We start from the raw sequence: 12889 nt of genomic DNA on the forward strand, positions 1-12889 counted from the left end.
GGAATAGCTGAGAACCACTGCAGTAAAATCACTGCAGCGGAGGGTAGAGAGGGAGAAGAGGAGACTGAAGTTTTAGTCCTGGGAAAGGAAGTCTGAGGAGAGAGGCAGATTGATCAGGTAGAAAGGTGAATTTGGTTTATTGGCTTACAGAGTTTCTATTTGATATAACTTAGATAGATTTTTATTTTATTCTTTTTCATTTAGGTTTTAAATGTTTCTCAGAGCTTTATCTGTCATTAACCAAAACTTTCTAAATGTACTTTGTAAACGCTTAAGGAGCTCTTATTTTGAATGGTATTGATGTAAATCTTGGTTTTCTTACTTAAAATAAGACAATTTTTCTTATTTTTCACCTACTTTCATACTATTAGATGAGAACTACACTTTGCCATGACAATTTTTTTCTTTATAGTTGCATGTTTTTCTTAACAAGAAAGTGAATTTGATGTGGAGTTGAAATTGGCTTTTTTTTTTTTTTTTGAGACAGAGACTCACTCTGTCGCCCAGGCTGGAGTGCAGTGGCCAGATCTCAGCTTACTGCAAGCTCCGCCTCCCGGGTTTACGCCATTCTCCTGCCTCAGCCTTCCGAGTAGCTGGGACTACAGGCGCCTGCCACCACGCCCAGCTAGTTTTTTGTATTTTTTAGTAGAGACGGGGTTTCACTGTGTTAGCCAGGATGGTCTCGATCTCCTGACCTCGTGATCTGCCCGTTTCGGCCTCCCAAAGTGCTGGGATTACAGGCTTGAGCCACCGCGCCCGGCGAAATTGGCTTTTATAAGGATTACGTCCTCATGCAGGCAATACAATATCACAGAGAGCTGGTATTCCTTTAGAAAGATAATGGTTGAAAGTACAACATAACAGCTTGGAAAAACCTGCAAGTTAAATATAGAAAATAGAAAATAGAACTTTTAGCTTAGAAAATAGAACATTGAGGCCGGGCGCTCACGCCTGTCATCTCAGCACTTTGGGAGACCGAGGTGGATGGATCACCGGAGGTCAGAAGTTTGAGACCAACCTGACAAACATGGTGAAACCCCATCTTTACTAAAAACACAAAAATTAGCCAGGCATGATGGCAAATACATGTAATCTCAGCTACTCGAGAGGCTGAGGCAGGAGAATCGAACCCTGGAGGTGGAGGTTGCAGTGAGCTGAAATCACGCCACTGCACTCCAGCTTGGGGAACAAGAGCGAGACTCTATCTCAAGAAAAGAAAAGAGAAAATCAAGAATTTAAGTAATGTAATATTGTACGATATGATGAGGCCATGTTTTCTTGGTGTTCATTTATGTCAGGAAATGGAATGATAGGAAAGTAAGCCCTTTGTCACACACTTTTGGGGCAGGTTTAGCAGGTCATCAAATGATGGGGGATTTGGGAGAGAAGGGAGAAGTAGTGCAGGTGTGGGTTTCCCTTGCCATGCTGATACCATGAGAGTTAAGGCTGGTGACACCTGGAGGCTGATAAAGAGCAAGTTTACTCCCCGGTCTTAAGTCCTGTGTTGCAGGTCCCCAAAACACATGATACAGTGTTTAGGAAGTGAAGTGAAGTGGCTAGTGGCTATGACTGACCATGAGAGAAGCCACAGAATCATACAATGAACACCTTCAAAAAGTAATAAGTAGTCTTATAAACTTTATCAGTGAGAATACCTGTCATATATTTTGCTGTTTATTGAGGTGGACCTATTTTTATAACACCCCCTTCATGCTTACACCCAACTTATATTGAAGCAGGGGAAGATAGGAATGCAGTAATATCTCTTATTTCCTAAAAATCTTGAGACCACTTTGGGGAGCACTTTTTTGTTTCTTTTTTGTAGCTGATTTATATGTAACATTTATCACATACATTTACTGCAGAGAAATTAATACGACATTTAATCATTTTGTACAAGCAGTACTATAAAGTGGTTAAAACATTTTGAAAAGTGACCCGTGGGAAAGGAAAACGACATTTTGTTAAAGTGGTTCTTTTGACGGGGATGTCTTGTCATGAAACGGTAATCCACATGCCATTAGAGTCTTGTGGAAAATAGTGACCAAAAGGAAGTAATGGCTTTTACTGTTGAAGACCACACAGTACCAAATACACAAACCCTCGCAGTGCTGCTTACCCAAAATAAATCCCATGTCATTTTGGGGGAGTGATCTGTTATATTTGTAATTTGTGTAATATTATCTCTTGATGTTACAGATATTTTTTATATTTATTGATACTTTTTCTCCAGAGTTAAAAGATGTAGATGGCAACGATAGGGTTAAGGATAGAACACAGAACTAATGACACATACGTGACTAATGTCGTCAAGCAGAAGCACAGCTTTGTGTGAGGGTGTTTTCTAGAATTTCTGAACTCTTTAGATTACTCTGTTAGATAAAACCAGTGTATCATGAGTTTCTCATTTGTAGTTGCCAAAAGAAAGAAAGAAAGAAAGAAAGAAAGAAAGAAAGAAAGAGAAAAGAAACCAATTAAAATTGGGCTTATTGGCTGTGGGTATGGTTTTAGGTGAAGACTGATGCAGGCACTCAGCTTTGTAACCAGGACTGAGTTTGTAGCATGTCTTCAGTGTGCCTGCTCTAGGCTCTCTTCCTATGGTAGCCAGATGAAAGAAGTGCTTCTAGACTTTATATCTTCGTGGCACACCCTCCAGATAATTTTTTCAGAAACCTAGAACTTGCTGTCATTAGGTCAAATTGGATCATGTTCCATCCCAACTTGTGGCCAGTGGAATCAGACATGTTGATTGCCTAGAGTCAGTTATGGCTGGCCCCTTATGTGGGATGGGGTCAGCTGCATATGAGAGCTGCATGGTTGAGAACAAGACAAAATGACTTTCCCAAAGGAAAAGTTTTGCTTCTGTTTCTGGGAAAAGAAGACGTAGGCTGAAGATGACCAGCGAATGAGTGCTAGTCATGACATTTTGTAAAAGACCATTGCAGGGTTCACCCACCTCTGGGTAGATGTCAATGTGTAATCTTTTTATATGATTATGATCTTTCTGTGATCTGTTTCTTGATTACTCTTATCTCAAATATTCCTTTTATAAAAACACCTTAAAACATTTTGTATAGGTAGTTGTTGAATTTTGTATAGGTAGTTGTTGAATCACTTATGCATCAAAATGGAATGTAAGGATTCCTGTTAAAGGGAAATTTTTAGTCGTCATGAGTGACTTTTGCATACCTTTCTGTGAGATTTCTGCATTCCACATGTTACAGAGTAGCCAGTGGCGTATTCTGTCTGCAGGTGTGTTTTCTTTTCATTGGTGCCCCAGCAATGTAAAAACTTTGTGACTTTTCATATCTTGAAAAATGAGGAAATAATTGACGAGCTGAGAGCCCTTTGTCCTCTCTTGGTGAGGCAAAGGTTCTCAGCACACCATTGTCATTAGCTTCCCCTGTTTCCTTACAGCCGTGTTTACAGTGCCTTCTGCAGGCACCTGAGTTGTAAGCCTCGGTGGGCACCTTGAACACTGGCATGCCTGCACTGTAGCTTTATCTACAGAAGGACCCAGCAAGTGTTCCCTGTTGCCCACCTACACTAGTGCTAGTGATCTCAGGGAAGTTGCTGGGTTAATTTATTATTGCTGGTGCTCTGCCACTTGGTTTTTAGTTATTACTCTGGACCTGAAAGTTCTAATAGGCAGTAACTATTACTCAACTGTTGCTTCACCATATCGTTAACTGCATTGCGTGTTGTTTCCTGAAAAATATTACTTTTGCATTGCTATTCTGCTTTAGCACGTGCTTACAAAGGCATTTCTTGGTGCTACTCATCTTCTCTTTTTCACTTTCACTTTTTACCATGGCCCAGTAGGGGGCATTTAAAGCCCTGGTATTTACTCATTTTTCCTGGCCAATGTAAGTTGTAAAGAATAAAGAATAAACACAGCCTCTTTTTTTTTTTTTTTATACAGATATAGTTAGATAAACAATTATAGCAAGCTTAGTTTACCAAGCACATTTGTGATAGCATAGCAATTTTCGTTTTTTATTTTTTGAGAGAGTCTGATTGACCCAGAATTGGGAACTATTAGGACAGTGGAAAGTAGATACTGAGGGAAAAAAGACCTGTCCAGCTTTTCCCCAATTTAGGGTATTTTTTTCTGAGTTTTGCCTAAAATATTGATGAGATTATAGGGCATATGAAGTACTTTTGTTTCTTTTTTTGACATACGGTTTCACTTTGTTGCCCAGGCTGGAGTACAGCAGCACAATCATGGCTCACTTCAACCTCTGCCTCTGGGGCTCAGGTGATCAACACCTCAGTTTTCCCAGTAACTGGGGCTAAAGGCGTACACCACCAAGCCTGGCTAATTTTATTTTTTTGTAGAGACAGAGTTTTGCCATGTTGCCCAGCCTGGTCTTGAACTCCTGGACTTAAGTGATCTGCCCACCTTTGCCTCCCAAAGTACTGGGAGTACAGGTGTGAGCCACCATGCCCTATCTGGAGTACTTATTCTGAAAAGTAAATGGCAGATAGAATTTTTGAATTCTCTATGTAACTGTCTCCCTTGTATTAGCATAATACATATGCATAATTTATATGCATAATTGAGCATATAAAGAAACTACGTATGTCTTGACTGTGAGGAAATGTGGTAATGTTTCCTCATATGTTGATTATTAAAAAAATAGACAGTATTAAATTTCTTTATTAGTATATAGACAATAAAGCATGAAATAGATACAAATATTACTTATAAAAATGTTTTGAAAGAACATTTGAAAAATGGATGAGTGTCTTCTAGCCAGTTAATAGCAGAGAAAGAATTTAGTTTTGGTAGCTCTTATAAGCCAGTAACCATATGCCATGTCTCCAGATGTAAAATCCATCTGTTTTCCAGAAAAATGTGATGTGTGAATTTTCTTTTTATGTGTTACTTTGCACTCATTAATGTAAATTTTAGATTAAAAAAATCAAGTTTATTTGCTTTCTAAGAAAATGATCTCCTTTCCCATTTGCCAACAGAATAATATATGTTCTAGGATGTGTGTGTGTCTTTTTCCCAGTCATCTTATTTTTCCCATACTATTGAACAGGGAAAGTTGCTAATAACATATGCCAATATTTAGTTTCTCTCAGTAAAGCCTACGTAAAAATATTCTAGGTCGGGCGTGGTGGCTCACTCCTGTAATCCCAGCACTTTGGGAGGTCGAGGCGGGTGGATCACGAGGTCAGGAGATCGAGACCATCCTGGCTAACGTGGTGAAACCCCATCTCTACTAAAAATACAAAAAGAATTATCTGGGCATGGTGGCACGCACCTGTAGTCCCAGCTACTCGGGAGTCTAAGGCAGGAGAATTGCTTGAACCCAGGAGACAGAGTTTGCAGTGAGCCGAGATCGCGCCACTGCACTCCAGCCTGGGCAACAGAGTGAGACTCCGTCTCAAAAAAAAAAAAAAAAATTTAACGCCAGAACCCCAGGCTTATTAAATGGCATAAGTCTTTGTAGAAAACATACTTAGCAGGTATCTAGTATCCTCAAAGTGCTATCAGAAAAAAAAATTTTCTTGCTAAGTATACAATTAATATTCCTTTTCCTTTGCAGTGCCATGAAATAAATCAATGAGGGGTTTCTTAAGTTATTTTCTGGGTGTCTGCTTATCCTGCTTCTTGAAATCAGGAAAAAAAGTTGACTTTTTATTGCAAACAGCCCTCTAGCCCTTCATCAAACTGTACCTGCTTTCAAGTTAGTCTTTAAGGGCAGTGTTGAAAACAATTACATACTAGATTCTGGTGTTTAGAGAAAGAAGATGCCTGAGTGAGTTTTCTTTGATTATATCCTGTTTTATTTACTATTTAAATTTCTATATTAACTGACCAGACTAGTGGTTATAAACTTAAACTTATTTTAATATAATAGAGTTGAATGCTTTTATGTATTAATTTTTTATTAATAGAGAATAGAAAGGTCAATATTAGAGAAATTACTGATGAGTGTGTTTTCTTTGATGTTACAAAAAAGCATGGAAACTTATATTTGAATTTTATTGACCTAAATTGGATGGCAGTGCTAGAGATAATACTTATGATGAGGGCACATATCTTATTCATTTATCTTATGTAATTGAAGATGACAACATGCACACGTGGTCTTTATTTGGAAGAGGGTAGGAACTCACAAAGTATCTATGCTTTCAAGTGTTGTATTTCCTCTTTTGGTTCTGGAAATATCTAGGTCATTCTGAGCTTTTAATGGGATGTGCAATTTCTTACATAAGATTTCCCTAAATGGCTGGCATAGAAAGAAATAAATAATAGGGTCCAGGCATACATTTGCAGCAGATAGTAGCAGAGTGAATTCTTTCATATACCGCAAGATTTCTTTTGACTGGCAGCTGTAATGAGCTTCGGTCTGACTCTTTGTGTAGGGGATTCTGGCAATATGGTAAGGTACAAAACAGACAAAAAACACGAACACGATGCTGAATATGTTGCGGCTAGATTTCTTTTTGACTGAAGTGGAATTCCGACTTGACTTAAGGTGGGACTTAAAGATTTTCTTTGTGATAGCAGTATAGAAGATGATTAACAAAATAAACACAATCCAGAAGATGCCCACGAAGATGTAGTTTGATGCTGTGTGCCACTTCCGTCCCAGTTCACTTTTTAGTTCTATACATTTTATATTTGTAACCTCCCTAACACTCTGGTTGGTCAGAATAATATTTGGAACAGCAAGGAGGAGCATGAGCATCCATACTATCACTGACAGGAGTTTGCTGTAACTCACTGACTGGATGAAAGAAGTCCAAAGAGTCTTTACAATTTTATAGTATCTGTCAAAGCTGATGAGCCCAAAGAACACAATGCTGACGTACATGTTGACGTAGAAGAGCACGGCAGAGACCCTGCACACAAACACATTCAGCTGCCAGGGGCCAAGGCCTGAGTCACTAATGATCTTGAAAGGAAAAGTCAGACTCATCACAAAGTCAGCAATAACAATGTTCTTGAGATAGATGATGAAACTCTTGGAGCTGGGCACGTAAAAGAATATCCATCCTGACACTCCATTGAGTAGGATTCCCGCAATGAAGACCACACAGTACAGTGCGGGAATGATCTGCTGAGTGATCAGGAGGTTCTTAGAGCAGGATTCATCTGGAGGCTTTGTGGAGGTTGAATTGATCATCTTGTAACTTCTGAAGGCAGAGGCCTGAAAAGAGGTGTGAACTAGTCACTCACAGGGCACTTATGGCCTCCAAGACATTTGCTGAGTAGTAAGGCAAAGGGCAATGAATATAGTCAAACCTACCAAATTTTTGAGGCCACCTTTTTACTCTGTGTAAGTTAGACACTCATCTGTCCCTCCCTCCCTCCCTCCGGTCTTCCTTTTCTCCTTTCCCTCCCTCCTTTCCCCTTTACCCACTCCCCGCTCCCTCTTTTCTTCCTGCTCCCCTCTCCCTCTCCCTTTCCCCCCTCCCTTTCCTTCCTCTTCCTTCTTCCTTTTTTTTGGGCACTGAAAAGGGAAGAATGGAGTAGCCAGGTGGCAGTAGAGAGAAACTGGAGCAGCAGGGCAGTTTGAGAACTTCTAGGTAATAATGGAGACAGCATGTCCCTAAAATAATAATGGTTCCCTATAAAACTCCAGAGTTCTAGGAAATACTCACTTAGGTATAATCTTAAAGGGTGATAACTGTAAAAGCAGAATTAATGTTTTATTTTATTCAGAATCCCATGTGTAATGTATTTTTTTAAAACCTATGTTGGAAATGTGATTTTTTTTCCTAAAAGAGAAATTTTTATGGATTCATAAAAATCATTATAAATGTTTACATATTAAGATCTATTCAGACAGACCTTTTAGAAAAGTGTATTCTACATATATATTGGACATGAGACAGTGTCTAACAAGCATATACATTCAAATGTTAACTGGTATTTTTGGTGTGGGATTATGGGTACCTTTTCAATATTGAGCTTTTTTGTTTCTTTTTCCCATTGAAAAACTGATTTGCATTATTTTTACAAATTAGAATACAAATACAAATGATAAAAAGTGCTTTAAACATTCTGAGAAATGCTTCCCAAAGTACATTCTACATCTGTACTGTTCAGTATGGTAGCCACTAGCCATGTGTGGGTGTTGAGCACTTGAAATATGGCCTGTCCAGATTGAGATGTTCTGTAAGTATAAAATGCACTCTAGACTTTGCAGACCTGGAGTGAAAAAATGTAAAATATCTCAATATTTTTAATATTGATCCCATGTTGAAGTAATATTTACAAATGCTCTATTAAATAAAGTATATTGGCCGGGCGCAGTGGCTCAAGCCTGTAATCCCAGCACTTTGGGAGGCCGAGACGGGCGGATCACGAGGTCAGGAGATCGAGACCATCCTGGCTAACCCGGTGAAACCCCGTCTCTACTAAAAAATAAAAAAAAAATTAGCCGGGCGAGGTGGTTGGTGGGCGCCTGTAGTCCCAGCTACTCGGGAGGCTGAGGCAGGAGAATGGCGTAAACCCGGGAGGCAGAGCTTGCAGTGAGCTGAGATCCGGCCACTGCACTCTAGCCTGGGCGACAGAGCGAGACTCTGTCTCAAAAAAAAAAAAAAAAAAAAAAAAAAAAATAAATAAATAAAGTATATTATTAATCTCAAATTTCACTTAATTTTACTTTTTAAGACTCTGGCTACTAGAAAACTTTAAATTACATATGTGGTTCACATTATGGTTTTATTGCACAGTGCTGTGCTAGGTGTTATCCAGAACTTCTATTGTTTAGGAATCCTGTATATTCTTCACTGATGTCGGAAGTGTTGATTTAGGGCAGAGGGAAGGCTAGAATTAAATTCAAAAAGTTATTTGATACATCGGAAACAAACGTTTACTGCCCATCTTATATGTGAGCAATGCCAATTATCCTGCTTTAAAACCCTTTAGTAGTCTGTCCTTGCCTTCAGGAGAATGTCCTAAGTCTGTAATGTTGAAGTCCTTTCTTGTTCTGCCTCCTGCTTCCTCCATCCCCAGCACTGAGTTCCTGCTGTCCTGGGCTCTTCTGCTTCTTTTTAGGTTCGATGATTTCTCTCTGTCTGAACCTTTGCACAGACTTTCATTTGTGTCAAAACTGTTCCCATACCTTCTTGATGGGCTAACTTCTCTTCATCCTCAAGGCCTCAGCTTAGCTATCACTTTCCTTAGGAAACCTCAACTTTCTGAGCCTGGTTTGGGGTAGATTGAGTGTGTGCTTATCATCCTGTGTCTTTCTCCTATTAACACTCCTCTCCAGCTCTTTGTCTCTTCCACTACTACAAGCTCCTTCAGAGGAGAAAGATCATGCCATTTTTTTTACTCTTGTATTCTTTGCATAATATTTAGGACATTAGATAGTTAAAATATTTGTAAATAAATGAATATGCACTCTGGAAATACAAGGCATGAATCCCTTGCTCTTAAGATTTATTCAGGAATCAAGGGAAAGAAAGATTGTGGGAACAGTGGGTACCTTGATGTCAGAGAATGCATCTTTTTCATCTATATTTGTGGTGCCAGCACAGTGCATATCAGTGAAGGACAAGTTAGGTCAATAAATTTAAGCATGACAAAGGGATATTTTGAAACATGGAATATGAAATAGTCATGTTCCACATAAAAAAAGTACATCCGTGTAAACCTTTGTGCTGCTTCCTACACAAGAATATCTGGTTTCCATGTATCTTCCTTTCCTGTGTGCTTTCCTTTTGCTTTATGACAAAAATAGAAATATTGATAAACACTTGATTTTGCCAGTCTATGGACTTCCTATAGAAGGAATGAGTACCCCAAATCACTTCCTCCACAAAACCTTTCACTAGCACTATTCCTCCTCTTCCCTGTAGCCTTGTGTGCTTGGCTCTGGGCATAGTGGGTTTGTACTCATTTGCTTCTTTGTAGGTCTTCTATCACCTTTCTCCTTATGAGCCTGTTTCATATTTTAAAAGATAAGGGAGGGGGAGCACATTTTCCATTTTTAACTGTCTACTGTGACTAAGAGTCTGTGTCTGGTAACTAATTTGTTTGGTAACTGTCTCTTGACAGTTAGATGCATTTTGGTTTAAATGCCAGTCTTGCAGAGCTTGAGAGAATGCATGCTGCTATATTCCCACGTCTAATTTGGTTTCCCAGTTCTAGGCACACAACCCCCGCAACCTCAGCACCTGGCCATTGTGGTGTCATACTCATGGTAGGTACTAAGTACTTGTGGGATTCACTTGAGTTTAAAATATAAAAAAACTGTAGATGTTATTTTGGAAAACAGAAATATTAACTATGTAATATATAATTACATGGTGAAATATTGAATAATTTCCCAGAAATAATTTAATGAGAGCCAAATTCCTTTCCTTTTGGAAATACTATAGAAGCCACTATTTGTAGAAATAGTGAATCCCATAGAATGAGAGACATAATTCATTTTCTTATAGAAACCCTTATAAAATTATTTTCTCAGAGTCTTGTGTCTTTCGTATTTTTGAGCTGCAGTATTTCTGCATGTGGCCTAATGCTGCAGGTCCAGAACTCTGCTCTCGGGATTCCTGAGGTTGCTGGGAATCTGCATACATATGCCCTGATGATATACATCATTCCCCTTCACTGCTCCCACCACTTTGAGTTGGATGGAAGGGTCTGATTGACCAAGGTAAACTTCTAGAGCAGCTTTGCCTCCTGAAACGGAGTGAATGCACACAGCTTACCTGGGCCCTTTCCCCAAATACTGCTATTTTGGCAGTTTTGATGCAATTGCAGATGAGATTCCAGTTTAGGATGGGAGGTTTTAGACATGCTGGTTGGGTGCCTCTGCTACCCTGTGCCACTCTCTGGTTTGATACAGCAGAGGCTCATGCCAGGACAGATTTCTTCATCTTAAAGGGACACTCTAAAGGAATAAGCTAAAGAGAAATTCCTCCTGGTAGTAATTTTTGAACTCTTAAATACTGATTTTTTTTTTTTTTTTTTTAAAGCAGTGGGGTTAATGGTGAGGGCATTCTGTCTTTTGGCAGCCTTTTCTGTAGGGCAGATCAGAGCAGTAATAGACTGAGAGATGTGTGGGAAAGAAACTCGCTTAAGGCAAGTAAGACCAAATTATATATTGAGACCAAAAGGCAGGAATATGTGTTGGATGAAAAATAGGACAAAATCATTTAAAAAGACACGTATCATTTGGACCTCGTGATACCTGCTCAGTCTCTATTCCTTATCTTTAGTGTAGATTGAGATGATTTAATATCCTGATACAGGGACCTACAGAAACTTCGGATCTTTCACAAATGAAGGAAATCGTTTTATCCTCATGTTGATTTTATACAAAAATGTAAAAATAAATAAGAACCAAAAGAATCAGAAAAGAAGCTCTTAGTGTGCTCAGCAACCCTCCCTTCCCTGCCCACTTCTCAGTTGATTCACTGCTTCTTACCAGTTCATGCTAGTCCATTAAAGATGAGAGAGAGGCAACAGAAAAATCAAAAGATGAACAGGACTTCTGGATGATGATAACTGGATTACTGGATAAGCAGGCATTCTGGTGAGCCAGTTTGTGTAGGTGTCTGTTTGTGGAGCCCTGCTCATTGATGGTTACTTCTGATATTATCACTGAATTTCTGTAGTGAAAGTTGTCATTATGTTAACCTTGAGGCTTTAGGAATGTAAACAATGCTTCCTAAATTCTAGAGATCACATTTAAGAAAGATTTGTATATATAGCTAAACTTTTTAAAAAGGGATACTGTGGCTGGGCATGGCTCATGCCTGTAATCCCAGCACTTTGGGAGGCCAACGCGGGTGGATCACCTGAGGTTAGGAGTTCAAGACCAGCCTGGCCAACATAGTGAAACCCCACCTCTACTAAAAATACAAAAATTAGCCAGCTGTGGTGGCAGGTACCTGTAATCCCAGCTACTTGGGAGGCTGAGGTAGGAGAATTGCTTGAACCTGGGAAGCAGAGGTTGCAGTGAGCTGAGCTCCTACCATTGCACTCCAGCTTGGGCTTCAGAGCAGAACTCTGTCTCAAAAAAAAAAAAAAAAAAAAAAAGGGAGGTTACTGTGTAATAGTGTAAGTCTTGAAATTTTCTCAGGTGAAACTTGGCCTCGTTTCACAAATCCAGATACATGAGAATGGAATGAAGTGGTGTGAAATGTTTTAGCCTACGTTGTCTGCTGTCACTTTGGAGTCTTTGGTAACATAATTAAAGAACATGGCAGAATGACATTTATGAGACCCAAGGACGGTTATTAAAATGTAGTGGGAGCGTTTTGTAGATTGCTTTCCTTCAACAATTTTTTTTTTGCAAAGTTAGAATGTCAATGCCAAAGATTCAATCTGATTTAGATAGTGAGTGCACTTGTCCCTTAGTGCAGTGTAATATCTTAGGACTGTGCGGCATGAAGTGTTTTCAAGTTGTCACATATTACATATAACCTCAGGGTTCTCTCTTTGGGCAGAATTTAATTGATACAAGGCTATGCAAAGCAATGATCACTCCAGAAATACGTTTATCTTAATAAAAGCAGGCTTAGTCAGCTCTGAGTTCGTTACTCATCTGTGTAATTATATACCGTGACCTATTTTCCTCTTTATTAGACCACCTTCCATCATCCTAATTGTGAGCTATGATTCCTTCTCTGAAGGAAAGAATTATTCCTTTATAGCATGTTGATGAAAGTAACAAAGCTCTTAATAATACTTGAGGAATTAAAAAAATTACCTTTTAAGATTTTTTTTGCATAATATGAGATCTCTTTTCAGTGAAGTTGTTTTGCCCAGTGAGTGTTTATCGTCTTGAAGTGGCCAAAGTGTTTTTTCATTAAAGATCCTGCATTACAGGAAACAAAAAAAACAAAGATTTAAGTGAGCACCAGACTTTTTATTGGGGAAATATGTCTGTACTTACTTCTTAAATTC

The 12889-nt window shown here is 39.0% G+C and overlaps 2 protein-coding genes across 6 annotated transcripts in view; one reads left to right on the forward strand and one right to left on the reverse strand.

Moving 5' to 3' along the window:
• Window positions 1-12889, forward strand: part of MED12L (mediator complex subunit 12L) — a 345920-nt gene that overhangs the window by 120009 nt on the left and 213022 nt on the right. The window lies entirely within an intron of this gene.
• Window positions 5315-12889, reverse strand: part of P2RY14 (purinergic receptor P2Y14) — a 61086-nt gene continuing 53511 nt past the window's right edge. Inside the window, exons 2-4 of one of the 5 annotated variants that reach the window (XM_023232126.2) lie at window positions 12693-12800; window positions 11406-11589; window positions 5316-7169 (exon numbers count right to left, since the gene is read on the reverse strand). In XM_023232126.2, coding sequence (XP_023087894.1) covers window positions 6129-7145 — 1017 coding nt within the window. In that variant the 5' untranslated portion in view covers window positions 7146-7169; window positions 11406-11589; window positions 12693-12800 and the 3' untranslated portion in view covers window positions 5316-6128. The other 4 variants (XM_023232128.1, XM_023232125.2, XR_002735643.2 and 1 more) reach the window with 4 other exon arrangements.

This window comes from Piliocolobus tephrosceles, chromosome 2 (genome assembly GCF_002776525.5).
Source record: "Piliocolobus tephrosceles isolate RC106 chromosome 2, ASM277652v3, whole genome shotgun sequence".
NCBI classification, from domain to species: domain Eukaryota; kingdom Metazoa; phylum Chordata; class Mammalia; order Primates; family Cercopithecidae; genus Piliocolobus; species Piliocolobus tephrosceles.